Source organism: Xiphophorus hellerii, chromosome 8 (assembly GCF_003331165.1).
Source record: "Xiphophorus hellerii strain 12219 chromosome 8, Xiphophorus_hellerii-4.1, whole genome shotgun sequence".
NCBI lineage: Eukaryota > Metazoa > Chordata > Actinopteri > Cyprinodontiformes > Poeciliidae > Xiphophorus > Xiphophorus hellerii.
The window spans coordinates 29,702,135-29,714,391 of record NC_045679.1 but is presented as its reverse complement, the minus strand read 5'-3'; the positions used below and the strand labels follow the sequence as shown (position 1 = coordinate 29,714,391).

The following is a 12,257-nucleotide window of genomic DNA, read 5'->3' as shown; positions in this document are numbered from 1 at the left end:
GTTAAGTTGAAAGTTTAGACTGAACATAAATGTGAAGGTATTTATTTGGGAAACTTGACCAAGCCTTTTACTGTTAAATAACGTCACATAGTCAAAGCTTCTTATAGATTTTTGGAATGTGTTGTTAGGTTTATTGGTTGCTGGAAACAGAAATGATTACATACAGGAAGTCAAACTTGCCCACAAGAGGTATTTCATACCTTAACATAGCTCATAGCATAGCTCGGTTTTTACATAGGTTTCTTCCTTCTCAAAGAAAGAAGTCACTTTGTTTTGCTTGGGTAATTTTAAAATATGCTCCCTGTCTATTCAATTAAGTTTTTATGGTTATTTTGCCATAATGATAATAATAGAAATTATCTTTTTAATTCATATACTGTTTTAATTGCTTTTAAGTACCGTATGCATTATTTTTTTTAAAAAGCATTAAATATAAAAATAATTCTGAACTATTTTACTCCTGGTTGAAGCAAGACCAAGCACTGAAATTTGCTGATTGTGAAACTCTGATTTTCTGGTTCTTGTACTCTGCTAACTTTGACAATGTGGCTCACAGCATTCTACTGTTTTAGCATTGCTAAGAGTTTCAAAGTTTCAGTAGTTACAATGATTAGTTGTAGCCAACAAGTACCTCCGTTTGTACATTTGCATTTGTCATGGTTTATGGAAAGTGTTTTGAAAATTCAAGCTATATTTTTTAACTGGTGTAGTTTCCTATTGAAGGGAACTATGCTTTTATTCTAGAAAGACCTTTAACTTCTTGCTATTCAGTCATTTAAAAACAAGTACAGTCTAAGTTAGTTTGAAGATTTTTAGGCCATAACAGGACATGAGGTCACTATGAGGTTTTAAAATCCACCTCAGATTGACTAAATAATAATATAATGATGTAAAACTATCATTATAATTTTAATTTGCCGGTATTTCCTTTATAGCTCTCAAAATGTCCTACCTTTCAACTGAACTGAGAGACAGATTAAGATTCTAACAAGCCGACATTTTCTCCACTATCGCCATGTTCTTTTTTAAAAAATTAAATTAAATTACATTTAAACTTTGTTGATTCTCATGCTCATTCATATACTTTTAGATAAGAGCAAGAGCGACAAACGGCCAATGTCAGAGAGTATGCCAGTAGTCATCAGGTAAACCTCCCATTTAATTTGGACATGTGTTAGTAAATGAATTATATATTTTAACATCCAGTTTGCTGATTGAAAGTTGGATTGTTAAGTGTACTTTGGAAAGTTTTAAAGTTGTACATTTTTGAGATTATCTTTGTGGGTTGAAGTTTAAGAAAATCAGTTGTTACCAGAGGAAAAATCTTTAAAACAGGGAAAGTTCCTTCCATCAAATATGCCCTTAAAATGAATTATTCCTTAATTGTTGCATGTTGAAAAGTCAATGGCCCTTTTATTTTGCACAATGTCTGGGTTGTTTCAAATATGTGTTCATCTACATGAGAGAACTGAAGACCTATTCATTTTGTGATATTCCCACCAGGCTGATACAGATGACAATATTGATGCTTTTAACTTTTTAAAGGGCTCCTTACATAGAATTGATTTTATGTCTACCTCTGGTTTGTCTAATGGATTCTCTAAAATCCATTTTAATTTGGACATGTGTTAGTAAGTAGCATTGCATAATCTATTTGAATAGTTACATTTACTGAAGTTTTGAAGTTCCAAGCCTCCTAGTCTTTAGTAAAGTAATGTGTAAAAATAAAATTTTGATATGATGGAATCTAAGCTTTTGAAGCAGTTCTGTGGTTTAACTCGAATCATAGAGAAAATAGAGTTTATGACAGAGAGAACTATCATTTTAATTGCAGGCACTCTTTCCTCGAGTCAGAAAGGAAGATTCCTCTACCATGTGAGGTCTTTTCTATTCATATGAGTAATATAGTATAATTTAATTGTGTCTGCTCTTTCAGCTTGCTGGAATTATTGATGCCAGGTACCTGATGTTGCCAGTCTGTAAATAATGGTTGAAGAGAGACAGATATTATGCATTTATGAGGTTATTGTCTCTATAGGAGATGGGTTTCAATTTTCCAAATAGAACTCAACATCAGCATAAAAACATTTTGTACTATTTCGATTAGAGAAATACTTTGATTTGCAGCTGCCAGCTCCTGAATCACTGGCAGGACATTGCTTGTATGCTTAGACATGAGTTCATTAAAGCTTGTAATTCTTTGCACACTCTACAGTGTTTTTGGCTGTAGTTCATTTTATGGACTTATTTACCATAATCTCACTTAATTCTGCTGGTTTAGTGATGACAATTTACATTTTTGTGTTCAATTAAGTTAAAAATTACAAATCTAGCTAACTTAATTAACTTGGAGGAACTTTTGTTTGACTTTATTTGAAACAATTGAGTTAAATGCCAGTTACGTATCTGACCAACTCAATTTATTATGTTCATCCAACTCAATATATTATCATCCAACCCAATTCATTAAGTTTATCCAACTCAATTTACTAAGTTTTTATAACTTAATTCATTAAGTGTGTTTAACATGACAAACTTAAGTGACTCGTACTCAAATAATTTATTTCTGTCTAATAAATAATTCAGATTTCTTTTATTAAATTCTACAGAAAGTCAACTCAAACTTTGAAATTGTTCCAAACTAAAAAACTAAAATATCCACAATTACATTCTCACTCACATTATACTTAAAATACAACTAGAATTTAAGTAATTTTAAATCTATGTTTTAACATGTTATTTTGGTTTTTCAAAGATCCTGTACACTAAAAAATAAAATAGTTTATCCAACTTAATTTATTAAGTTGGTTTAACTTAATAAATAAGAAGGGGAAGACATGCAGCACAGGTTATCAGGCTGGAATCAAACATGTGATGACCATGTCGAGGACAAAGATCTCCTTATATAAATTATGCTTAACCATTGCACCACCAGCAGTATAGGCTCCTATACAGCAGGTATAGGTTCTGTTCCTGGTGAAGTTGTGTCATGACATCAGACGTAAGATACAAACATGGCATTGAACTCAATTGTTTCAAATGGACTTTTGAGAGCACTCTCAAAAGTCTATTTGAAACAATTAAGTTCAATATTGGGTTCGTATCCAACATATGATGTTATGACGCAAGCTTCATCAGGAACAGATCTTGTACCAACAGGTGTTGTGGTGGCGCAGAGGTTAAGCACAACTCACATAGGGACACCATAGTTCTTGACGTGGTCGTTTCCTCGTTTCCTACCAGATGACCTTCGCTGCTTGTCTTCCCTCTCTGTCATTACCCACTTTCCTGTCTAACTACTCTGAAATAAAAGCCACCTGAGGTTAAAAAGCGATCATTTATTAGTTTCTTTCTTTATTTGAAATAGACTAAATGATTTGAGTAAGACTTACTTAAATTTGTCATTTTAAACACACTTAATGAATTCAGTAAAGGAAAAAACTTAAATTGAGTTGGATGAACTTAATGAATTGAGTTAGCTGATCATAATATATAAAGTTACATAGACATAACTGAAGTTGGTTAAACGTAATAAATTAAGTCGAATAAATTTAATTTATTAAGTTGGTAATTACTTGTTACCAATTGAAACAATTCAATTAAGTTCGTTCAACTACCGTAATTTCTTTTCACAGTGCATGGAGTTCCGGCATACACTGCAATTTCAAAAACCTGACCAGAAATCTTGACGTGTCATGTCACATGTGGTAACATGGGAATCACATATGGTAACATGGGAATCACATGGGAATTACTCAACATGTGTAGCACATGTTTCTTATGTATATCATGTTTTCACATGTGTACGACATGATACAAATGTGAAAACATGTGATGCAGATATAAAACATGTGGATCACATATTAAAACATTTGAGAGTAAAATATGGTACATATGTGAAAAAGGCATCAAATGATGTGATACATAAAATATGTGATACTCATGTGGAAGGGATAGCTGGAGTTTACTGATCTTTTTTTTTAAAATTTGAAGCAAACTAACATTTCAAAACTATATTTTATTTAAATAAGTCAAATCATGGTCTTTTGACTTTTATGGAAATACAATTAATGCCAAAACCTCAGTCTGCTTCAAATGATCACAGTGAAACTGAAAATTGAACAGTGAGTTTGAGCATTTGTGTCTTGTGAATTTCATGCTCTTTTTGAGACATGTTCTAGAGTGGTGCATTTTAAATGATGAAAATATATTTAGCAAGGGTCATTGCTCATTGTTATAATATTCTTATTCTTTATCTCTTTTTATCTTTGAATTGTTGTGTGCTATGCTAGAATAAACAAAGTACCTTCCCTTTGGAGATCAAATAATATATTGTTTTCTTATGATCTATTATTGTTTTTATCTTTGTGACAGAACTTTCAAAAGGAAGCTGCCAAGAGGTCAAGATGGCTGACAATGTGTCTGCATTGCCATTCTTCTATGGCAACATAACCAGAGAGGAGGCAGAAGTCTATCTGAGACAAGCAGGAATGAACAACGGCTTGTACTTACTTCGGCAAAGTCGAAACTATCTTGGAGGCTTTGCATTGTCTGTTTCTAATTCAGGTCGCTTCTACCACTACACAATTGAAAGACAACCCAATGAAATGTATGCTATTGCTGGTGGGAAGAGTCACAGGTGCCCTACAGATGTGATAGACTATCATTCTCAAGAGATGGATGGTCTTGTATGTCTGTTAAAGAAGCCCTGCAACAGACCCAAAAATATGCAGCCAAAGGTTGGTCCTTTTGAGGACCTAAAGGAAAGACTGATCCGGGAATATGTGAAGCAGACTTGGAAGCTGCAGGTCAGTTTGAGCTGAATCCTTAAAATAGTAAAATTTTCTTTATTTTTTATGTTTATGTAGAACAACCATGTTTGTAGTGCAATAATTACTTAGTTGTGACATATTAACCAAAATATCAGCAGCAAAATAGTTAAAGTATGAAAGTCAGCTGAAATATTTTGATCATTGTGGTTTTGCTGCTTTACTGGTCGCTCATGGCAACCTTACAACATCTCAGAAACTTTGAAACATAAAAAAAAGAACATTTGTTCCATATTTTCAATATAAATTCATGATTAACAATTAACATTAGGTTTCTTGACAACTCTAAAACTTACAGTTTTTGTTGACAAGAAAATTGAAATCAGCAGAGAAGACCCCAGTCTTTGCATTGCTTTACCTGGAGGTCACAGAACCATTTAGTGTGGCTTTATTCTTATTGTTATAATTTTTCTTTTCTTTTTTGTGTTATATGTTTTTGAGGTGTTCAGCTCAACAATGTAACATTTATAATTGTTGATTAAGTGTCCAAAAGAAAGAAAAATACTCCATATCATTTAGGGGGCTCTGTAGCTTATGTCTTCTTTGGAGTTTGTTTTTTTTTTTTTGTCATTTCCATCAGTAATTTTTGATTCAGTGCCCTGAACCAAGGAAAACAGATTTTTCAACTAGTTTGGATCATCTGACACAGTGCAGTGTGAAAGAGAACCACACCAGCTGAAAATCTAACAAATGTCGTAAATTTGGTCCCCACTAGAACCGAGTCTAGCAAACTATCAGGTGTGAAACATCCTCAGTGTGAAGAATAAGGCTTGGCAACTCATTCCTGGTTTGTATCTTCTAATTATTTTAACTTTGAGCATAAAATAAGTTTTGTATCCACACAGGGTCCAGCCCTTGAGCAGGCTATCATCAGCCAGAGGCCTCAGTTGGAGAAACTCATTGCCACCACTGCTCATGAAAAAATGCCCTGGTTCCACGGAACAATAACACGAGAGAACTCGGAGCCCAGGCTTCAGAATGGTTCCCGTACAAATGGAAAATTCTTGTAAGTATTTGAAAATTACTCAAGACCATGTTCATAGAGAATCTGCAGAAATAGAGTTATTAATAATAAAATCAACACTTCAATATTTCTGAAAGCATATTTGAATCATTTTTACTTGACAGCTTTTTCGCTTAAAATTAGTTCTTTTTGATTCAGATCACAATCAGTCTAATCAAAATGATTCTTACTTTTATTCATTAAAAAACTGAATGAATGAACAAGTTCCAATTATTCTAATTACTTAGTATCACTACTTCATGTATATGAAGGTCTTATTTTGAATTTTGACATTGGAGAAGTTGGCAAAAAAAAAAAAAAGTAGCCTAAAAGTGTCGTTTACCACTCTGTCGTCATATCCATTAGTAGTTTTAAATTGATCTCATTTATGTGTGATATTATTAACTTTTATTTATGTTTAAGCTTCTAAATTTAAGCGGAGGGTGCCAGTGCATGCGTTTTAGCTCAAACTTTAAGAGGCAGAAGTGGTCTAAGCGGAGGAGTCGCATGATCAGACACAGGCACACACACGCACGCACACACACACTCTCTCTCTTTCTCTGTGGTTTCCGCTTTGACAGTTTGCAAAGGGCTTCCTGAAGTAGCCATGTAAAAAGAAGTCTGAGAACAGGGTAAAGTGTGACTGCCCCTTTTTCATGAAACATCTTACAGGAAGTGGTCTTTTTCCTCTGAAACATGGCCTCAACTCCATGACAAGTTTTATTTTAGAAAGCCATTGCAGTCCTTCTGTGTCTATGGCAAGTATATTTTGAAAATATAACTTTAAATATTAAAGAAGTAGCTTGTTACATAAATTTAGCAACATAAATTACAGTTATGTATGTTACACAACAAAATTACACAATGGTCTGTCTTTCCTGTGCACTTTAAATGTAATTTTGGGAACACTACTTGTCTCAGCATAACACTGGACGTTTATTTGAGTTACTGCTTAGTTCCTGGTTTCTATTTACGTTGTGATGTCTTAGCTGGTTCCTTTTGACTTCCTGAGCTATGAAAATAGCTTTATCAAGTCACAGCTGTCACTTTTCACAGTTCACATGCTGTGTGGTAACAGGTGGGGCTAAATACTGTTAAGTATTTAAGTAAGTAAAAAAAAGAATTACAAAATGAAGGATTTGTACTGAACTTTTTAACAAACTTGAATAGTAATCCAAATAAATAAATAAATGGAATTATTGACTATTAATGATTCAGTTAATTGTCAATACTACTCAATAAATTGTATGTAATTACTAATAAATTAGTTCAAAAGTAAATGTAAATAGCAAGGTATTCTGATTATTGTCCAGTTCTTAAAGGAACATTATTCTGAGACATTAGTTTGCCTCAAGTCCAGTTTTCTGAGCTACCATCCTGCAACTTTCAGATGCTTTCCTTCTCCAGTACACCAGAATGAAATGAACGGCTCATTCACTGAGGGAATTCAGCCACTTGATCCTGGTCTGTTGGAGTAAGGAAGCATCTAGAAGTTGCAGGACGGTAGCTCTCCAGGACTGGACTAAACCCCTGGTTTAGAATAATAAAACTGAATCTAAGTGCAATATGTTTGTTGCAAAATATTACATTTTGACGGATTATTATTTATTTTTGTGTGTTTGATATTAAACTGTATTGTTTTTAACTTGTATTCAGCAGGACATTAAGCTCCTAATTTTAACAAATAAAGTCCCTGTGGTTAATAAATTGATACTTTCTCTTATCTTCCTGTAACAAAATAGATTCAACCTGACAAAATAACATGAAACAATAGCATACAAATGTTTAATGCTACATTGTCTCCTTTGTTTCTTCTGCTTACATGCGTAGAATTCGACAGAGAGATCAAAATGGATCATATGCCTTATGTTTACTGCATGAAGGCCAAGTGATGCATTATCGCATTGACAAAGACAGGACCGGCAAGCTCTCCATCCCTGACGGAAAGAAATTTGACACCTTGTGGCAGGTTACCAGCTTTTTGTTTTTTTTTTTACATTCTGTGTTACATGGAAGACCATTAGATTCTATTAAATTACCGATATCATTATGATGGCCAGGACTATTAGCTTAGTAGGTGATGTAGCTTCTGTGACATATTAATTCTTACAGTCCAAGAATGTAACGACTTTTCTAGAGCTAAAATGATTTAGAATCACATAAATTGTTTTACTGGCATTTGTTGTTTTAATTAATGGTAAATAGTTAATTTTAACCCATAAGGACCCATGATGACACCGGTGTCACCGCCCCTTTGTACAATGAGAAAAGTTTATTTTTAAAGTTGAATGTTGAATTTTATCTCATAAAGTCCTCAAGAGACATCTACTGAACATCCCGATTCAGTCATGTGACTATGGAGGGATTCTGGGTAATGAAGGCACCATTTTCAAAGTATCAAAGTACCTGGGCAGCTAAAGTGGCCAGGAAGCTGATTTGAGAAACTTTGTTTTCTCTTAACAACAGTGAGTTTCCACTGGTTCAGCATCTTTTCTCACATATGAAATGGTTGGACAGCATTTCTAAAACTATTTGATATAGAATAGATCTGTCAAATATTGCTGAAACAGTTGTCAACCTATTTCACATTGGGCATTAAACTCCAAATTGTAAAAAAAAAAATTCCTTGTGACACATGTGTCACAATAAGATGATTACTAATCATCTGCTTAGTCAATTTAGCTCATTCAGTTATTTTAGTAATATAGTCTCTATCTTTCATTAAGTCATATTTCAAAAAATGTAAGCATGAAAACTTATGAAATTACTCAAATATTTGATGAAACTTTACAATATCTTTAGTCAAGTCACTTTCTCCATTTACACACCATTTTACTGTCATTTGCTTTTTTGTAAAATGCAAAAATATTAACAATATGGTGTTCAAGAGGCATTAGAAGTTATCACTAGACAGGACCGCGAGTTTGAGAGATGTGAAAGTAGCTGAGATGTACATCCCAAATACCCCAACAAAAAATTGGTGAAAGAGGAACCAAGAGGGTCTGGCAATTCATATATATGTGATTCCAGGTGATTTAGATACAGAACCCAGTCAGGCCAAGTCACCCCTGGGAAGCAAAAGCCAACCATCAAAGGACAACATTTTCCTTGGAGAAATAATTTTTTTTAAAACCTATGGATGCACATAGAAAAGACCGCACCTCAAATCTCCTGATGAGATCCTATTCCAGTTGGAGATTTCAGAATATTTAACTCACAATAAATGCTACAGTTGATTGAAGGAACATGCAAATTTATAGTGCACAAAAATCTAACACTCAGAAATTTTAATATCAAAGTTGTACAAATATAGGTACTGAGTAGCGTCTACCTGCATATCGGTTTTTGCCAAATGTCAGGAGATTTAGAATATTGCAAAATGATGGAATTGGCCAAGAATGGAAGAAATTAGATTCACAAATTAGATTTCAGATCTTACTGGTATCCCTACATTTCATTGACAGTTTAGATTTGTTAAATAGACAAGTTAGGGATAAGTATTGGAGAATCCATTCTTGGCTTGATATGATTAGCAAAAATGATGCCTAGATGCCTAGCACAGCTCCTTTGATGAGTAAATGGTGTTCATTAGGGACACACTCAACTCAATATGGCAGTATGGGAAGGGCTATCCCCACTGTTGGACATTAGAAATCTGGTCCTGTTACTCATCGTATGGACTTCTCCATGATTTTTATGTTTATTATGGTAGCAATTGGAAGAAGATCTCACTTGGGGTTGAAGGTGATGTTGTGGTAGAGCTTTATAAACCTTTTGAATTTAACCACAGTTACAAAGTTTTTGCTGTTAACTTCTTATACAGAGCTCAATTTGAACTCACATTCATTGAGTGATGGAACTACTTTGTAGAAACACTCTGTAGAAAACACTTTGTCATAATGGGCCAAAAGCAGTAGGTAAAAATATATTCCAGTTTGAATATTTAATGAACAAAATCAGAATTCAACTTACAAAAATGAACATCCAAGTAGTGATGGGCCAGACGACACCGAAACCTCGGCACATGCACCGGCAAACAAGATGAAACCTGTGGCGGTGCGTGTATCACTTTAAGGAAAACCACGTGACTGATACAGTTCCTGTGTCGTTTGGATGTGACTGAGTCAAATTATATTGATAAAGGAGAAACTGTGTCGACACGTTTGTGGGTTTTGTTGGATGGAGATACTTTGTGTTCTTTGCCTTGCGTTGGTTTTTGGCTCATATTTGAATACCGGCATTGATCAACCAAAGAAGAGAAAGTTTTCATCCGTGTGGGATCATTTTGATCTTATAACGGAAAATAATGATTTCTTTCTCATTTCCACTTTTGATCATTTTTCTTTCAGATTATTCACATTTCTTTCCATGGGATATTTGAGATAGTTTACATGGATTAGCTTTTATTTATATTGTAGGTGAAAAATGTAGGATTTGCTCCCAAGTTTTGTCTTACTGTAACCAGAGCACTTCCACAATGCTGAGGCATCAACGTGCCCGGCATGAGGGGAGGAACCGGTTAACACTCCCTTCTTTATTGAATTTGCCTGCAATGACTTTCTAACGCCAGAAGATGTCACTGTACGTGACAAAGCAACACAGTCTCAGCACAGTGTCGACACAGTTTGGGAAATGTGCCACCACCCAGTGAGGCCTCATCTGCCCATCACTACATCCAAGGGAACACAAAACATAATCCAAAGAAAATCCAAGACTGAGACATGGGGAGATTCCAGGAGCATAAGGGAAGTAACAGACATAGTGATGAGCTGAGTGACGAGAGGGACTGGCGAGTTGTGACTGGAATAGAGGAGCTTAAATACTGGGACATGGACCTAACTAGATGAGATGATTGATTGCAGGTGTGAGTAGTTGGTACAGCAGCTAGCTGAGGGGCGGGGAGAAGGTGGCACAGGGAAGATATATACTGGGGAAAAACAGGGAGGAGACACCCAAGAACTGAAAATACTTCTAATACTAAAGAAACTGATAAACTAGAAGAGAAAAAGACATGAGGGAAAAACTTAAACAGAAACAAGGTTGATCTAACAACAATAAGAACTAAGGAACATAGAGATAGAGTAGCTAGAAGATCTAAACAAAGAAATAACCCAACTAGAATGGTTAAAGAAAGATGGACATAGATTCAGACAAAAAGACCAACTAAAGCAGGGGTCTCAAACTCAATTTACCCGGGGGCCGCTGGAGGTAGAGTCTCCTCAGCCGAACCTTTCTGATTGCCTATTACCATATTTGGCCGTAGTCAGGCGCTGTAACAGCTGTAATTGTGTAGTGTCTCTTTAAGATACTCTAGTATTGCTAATGATGTCAGAAGTATGCGCCATGGCTTCTCTGTAGAGAGCGTGGGAGAAACGTGCTAGACGGACATGTTAGCTCCCTAACTTTTTAGTAATGTTACGGGTTGTTTGGACGCTGCTCAATTTTCATGTCTGATAATATAGCAGCCGTTCAACTGGGCTTTGTAAGGTTGGTGAAGAGCGTATTTATTAAAGGACAACACTGTGGAATTCCCAGTACCAGTGTGGTTGTGAGTTTTTGATCGCCCTGACGAATCTGCCACCTCCTCTCCTCCCTTAAACACAACCCAAGCGTTACAGCGCCTAACCTTAATTACGTTACACTGATCAGCAACTTCCGGGTCTAGACTGGATGCTGAAGCACATGAAGCGGGAGAGGCCGCGGAAATTGCGCATGTACCGCATGCAAATAATGACAAATAGAAAATGCAAATAGGCCCGGCCGATGTCCCGCCCCCGAGAGCAATATACTCCACCGTGATTGGTAAGTTCATTCAGCTCCGCACACAACACTGAAAAGTGCCAATTATATTAAACTCGCGGGCCGCACTAACATTAAACTTTCATATTAAGGCGGGGGCCACAAACTATCGTCCCGAGGGCCGCAGTTGGCCCGCGGGCCGCGAGTTTGAGACCCCTGAACTAAAGCAAAAGTGACAAAATATGAAAACTAGAAACACAACCAGGGAAAGCTAGAAGGAATAAATACTTAACTGGAACCACTAAAGGAATGTAAACCTAAACTCAGACATGTATGAATAACTGAACCTAGGGTGATGAAATAAACATTACTAGAAACTCTACAGGGAGGCTGAAATAAGGAAAAACTAGGAGGATAAAATAAAAATAATCTAACTATAATCACTAAACAAAGCTTGACATAGAATCAGACATACAAGAATAACAGAACCAAGAGTAACTAAAGAATAAACCTAACTAGAAACACTATAAAGGATTGAAAATAAGGAAGGCAATAACAAGACAATTCTAAGAACACTAAATAACCTCAAATAATAAAATCAAAAGGACCATGAAGGGCTAACCTAAAGAGAGCTAAGACATAATGATAAATAAGATCAAAAACCCAGAGACCTGACACCTTGAAGG

General features: G+C 35.4%; 1 protein-coding gene across 6 annotated transcripts in view; it reads left to right on the top strand.

Moving 5' to 3' along the window:
• Positions 1 to 12,257, top strand: part of syk (spleen tyrosine kinase) — a 63,328-nt gene that overhangs the window by 23,869 nt on the left and 27,202 nt on the right. For 5 of the 6 annotated variants that reach the window (XM_032570420.1, XM_032570422.1, XM_032570418.1 and 2 more), the window contains exons 2-4: positions 4,375 to 4,808; positions 5,675 to 5,835; positions 7,663 to 7,801. In XM_032570420.1, coding sequence (XP_032426311.1) covers positions 4,407 to 4,808; positions 5,675 to 5,835; positions 7,663 to 7,801 — 702 coding nt within the window. In that variant the 5' untranslated portion in view covers positions 4,375 to 4,406. Of the gene's footprint in view, positions 1 to 1,090; positions 1,146 to 4,374; positions 4,809 to 5,674; positions 5,836 to 7,662; positions 7,802 to 12,257 lie in introns of all 6 variants that reach the window. The other variant, XM_032570419.1, reaches the window with a different exon arrangement.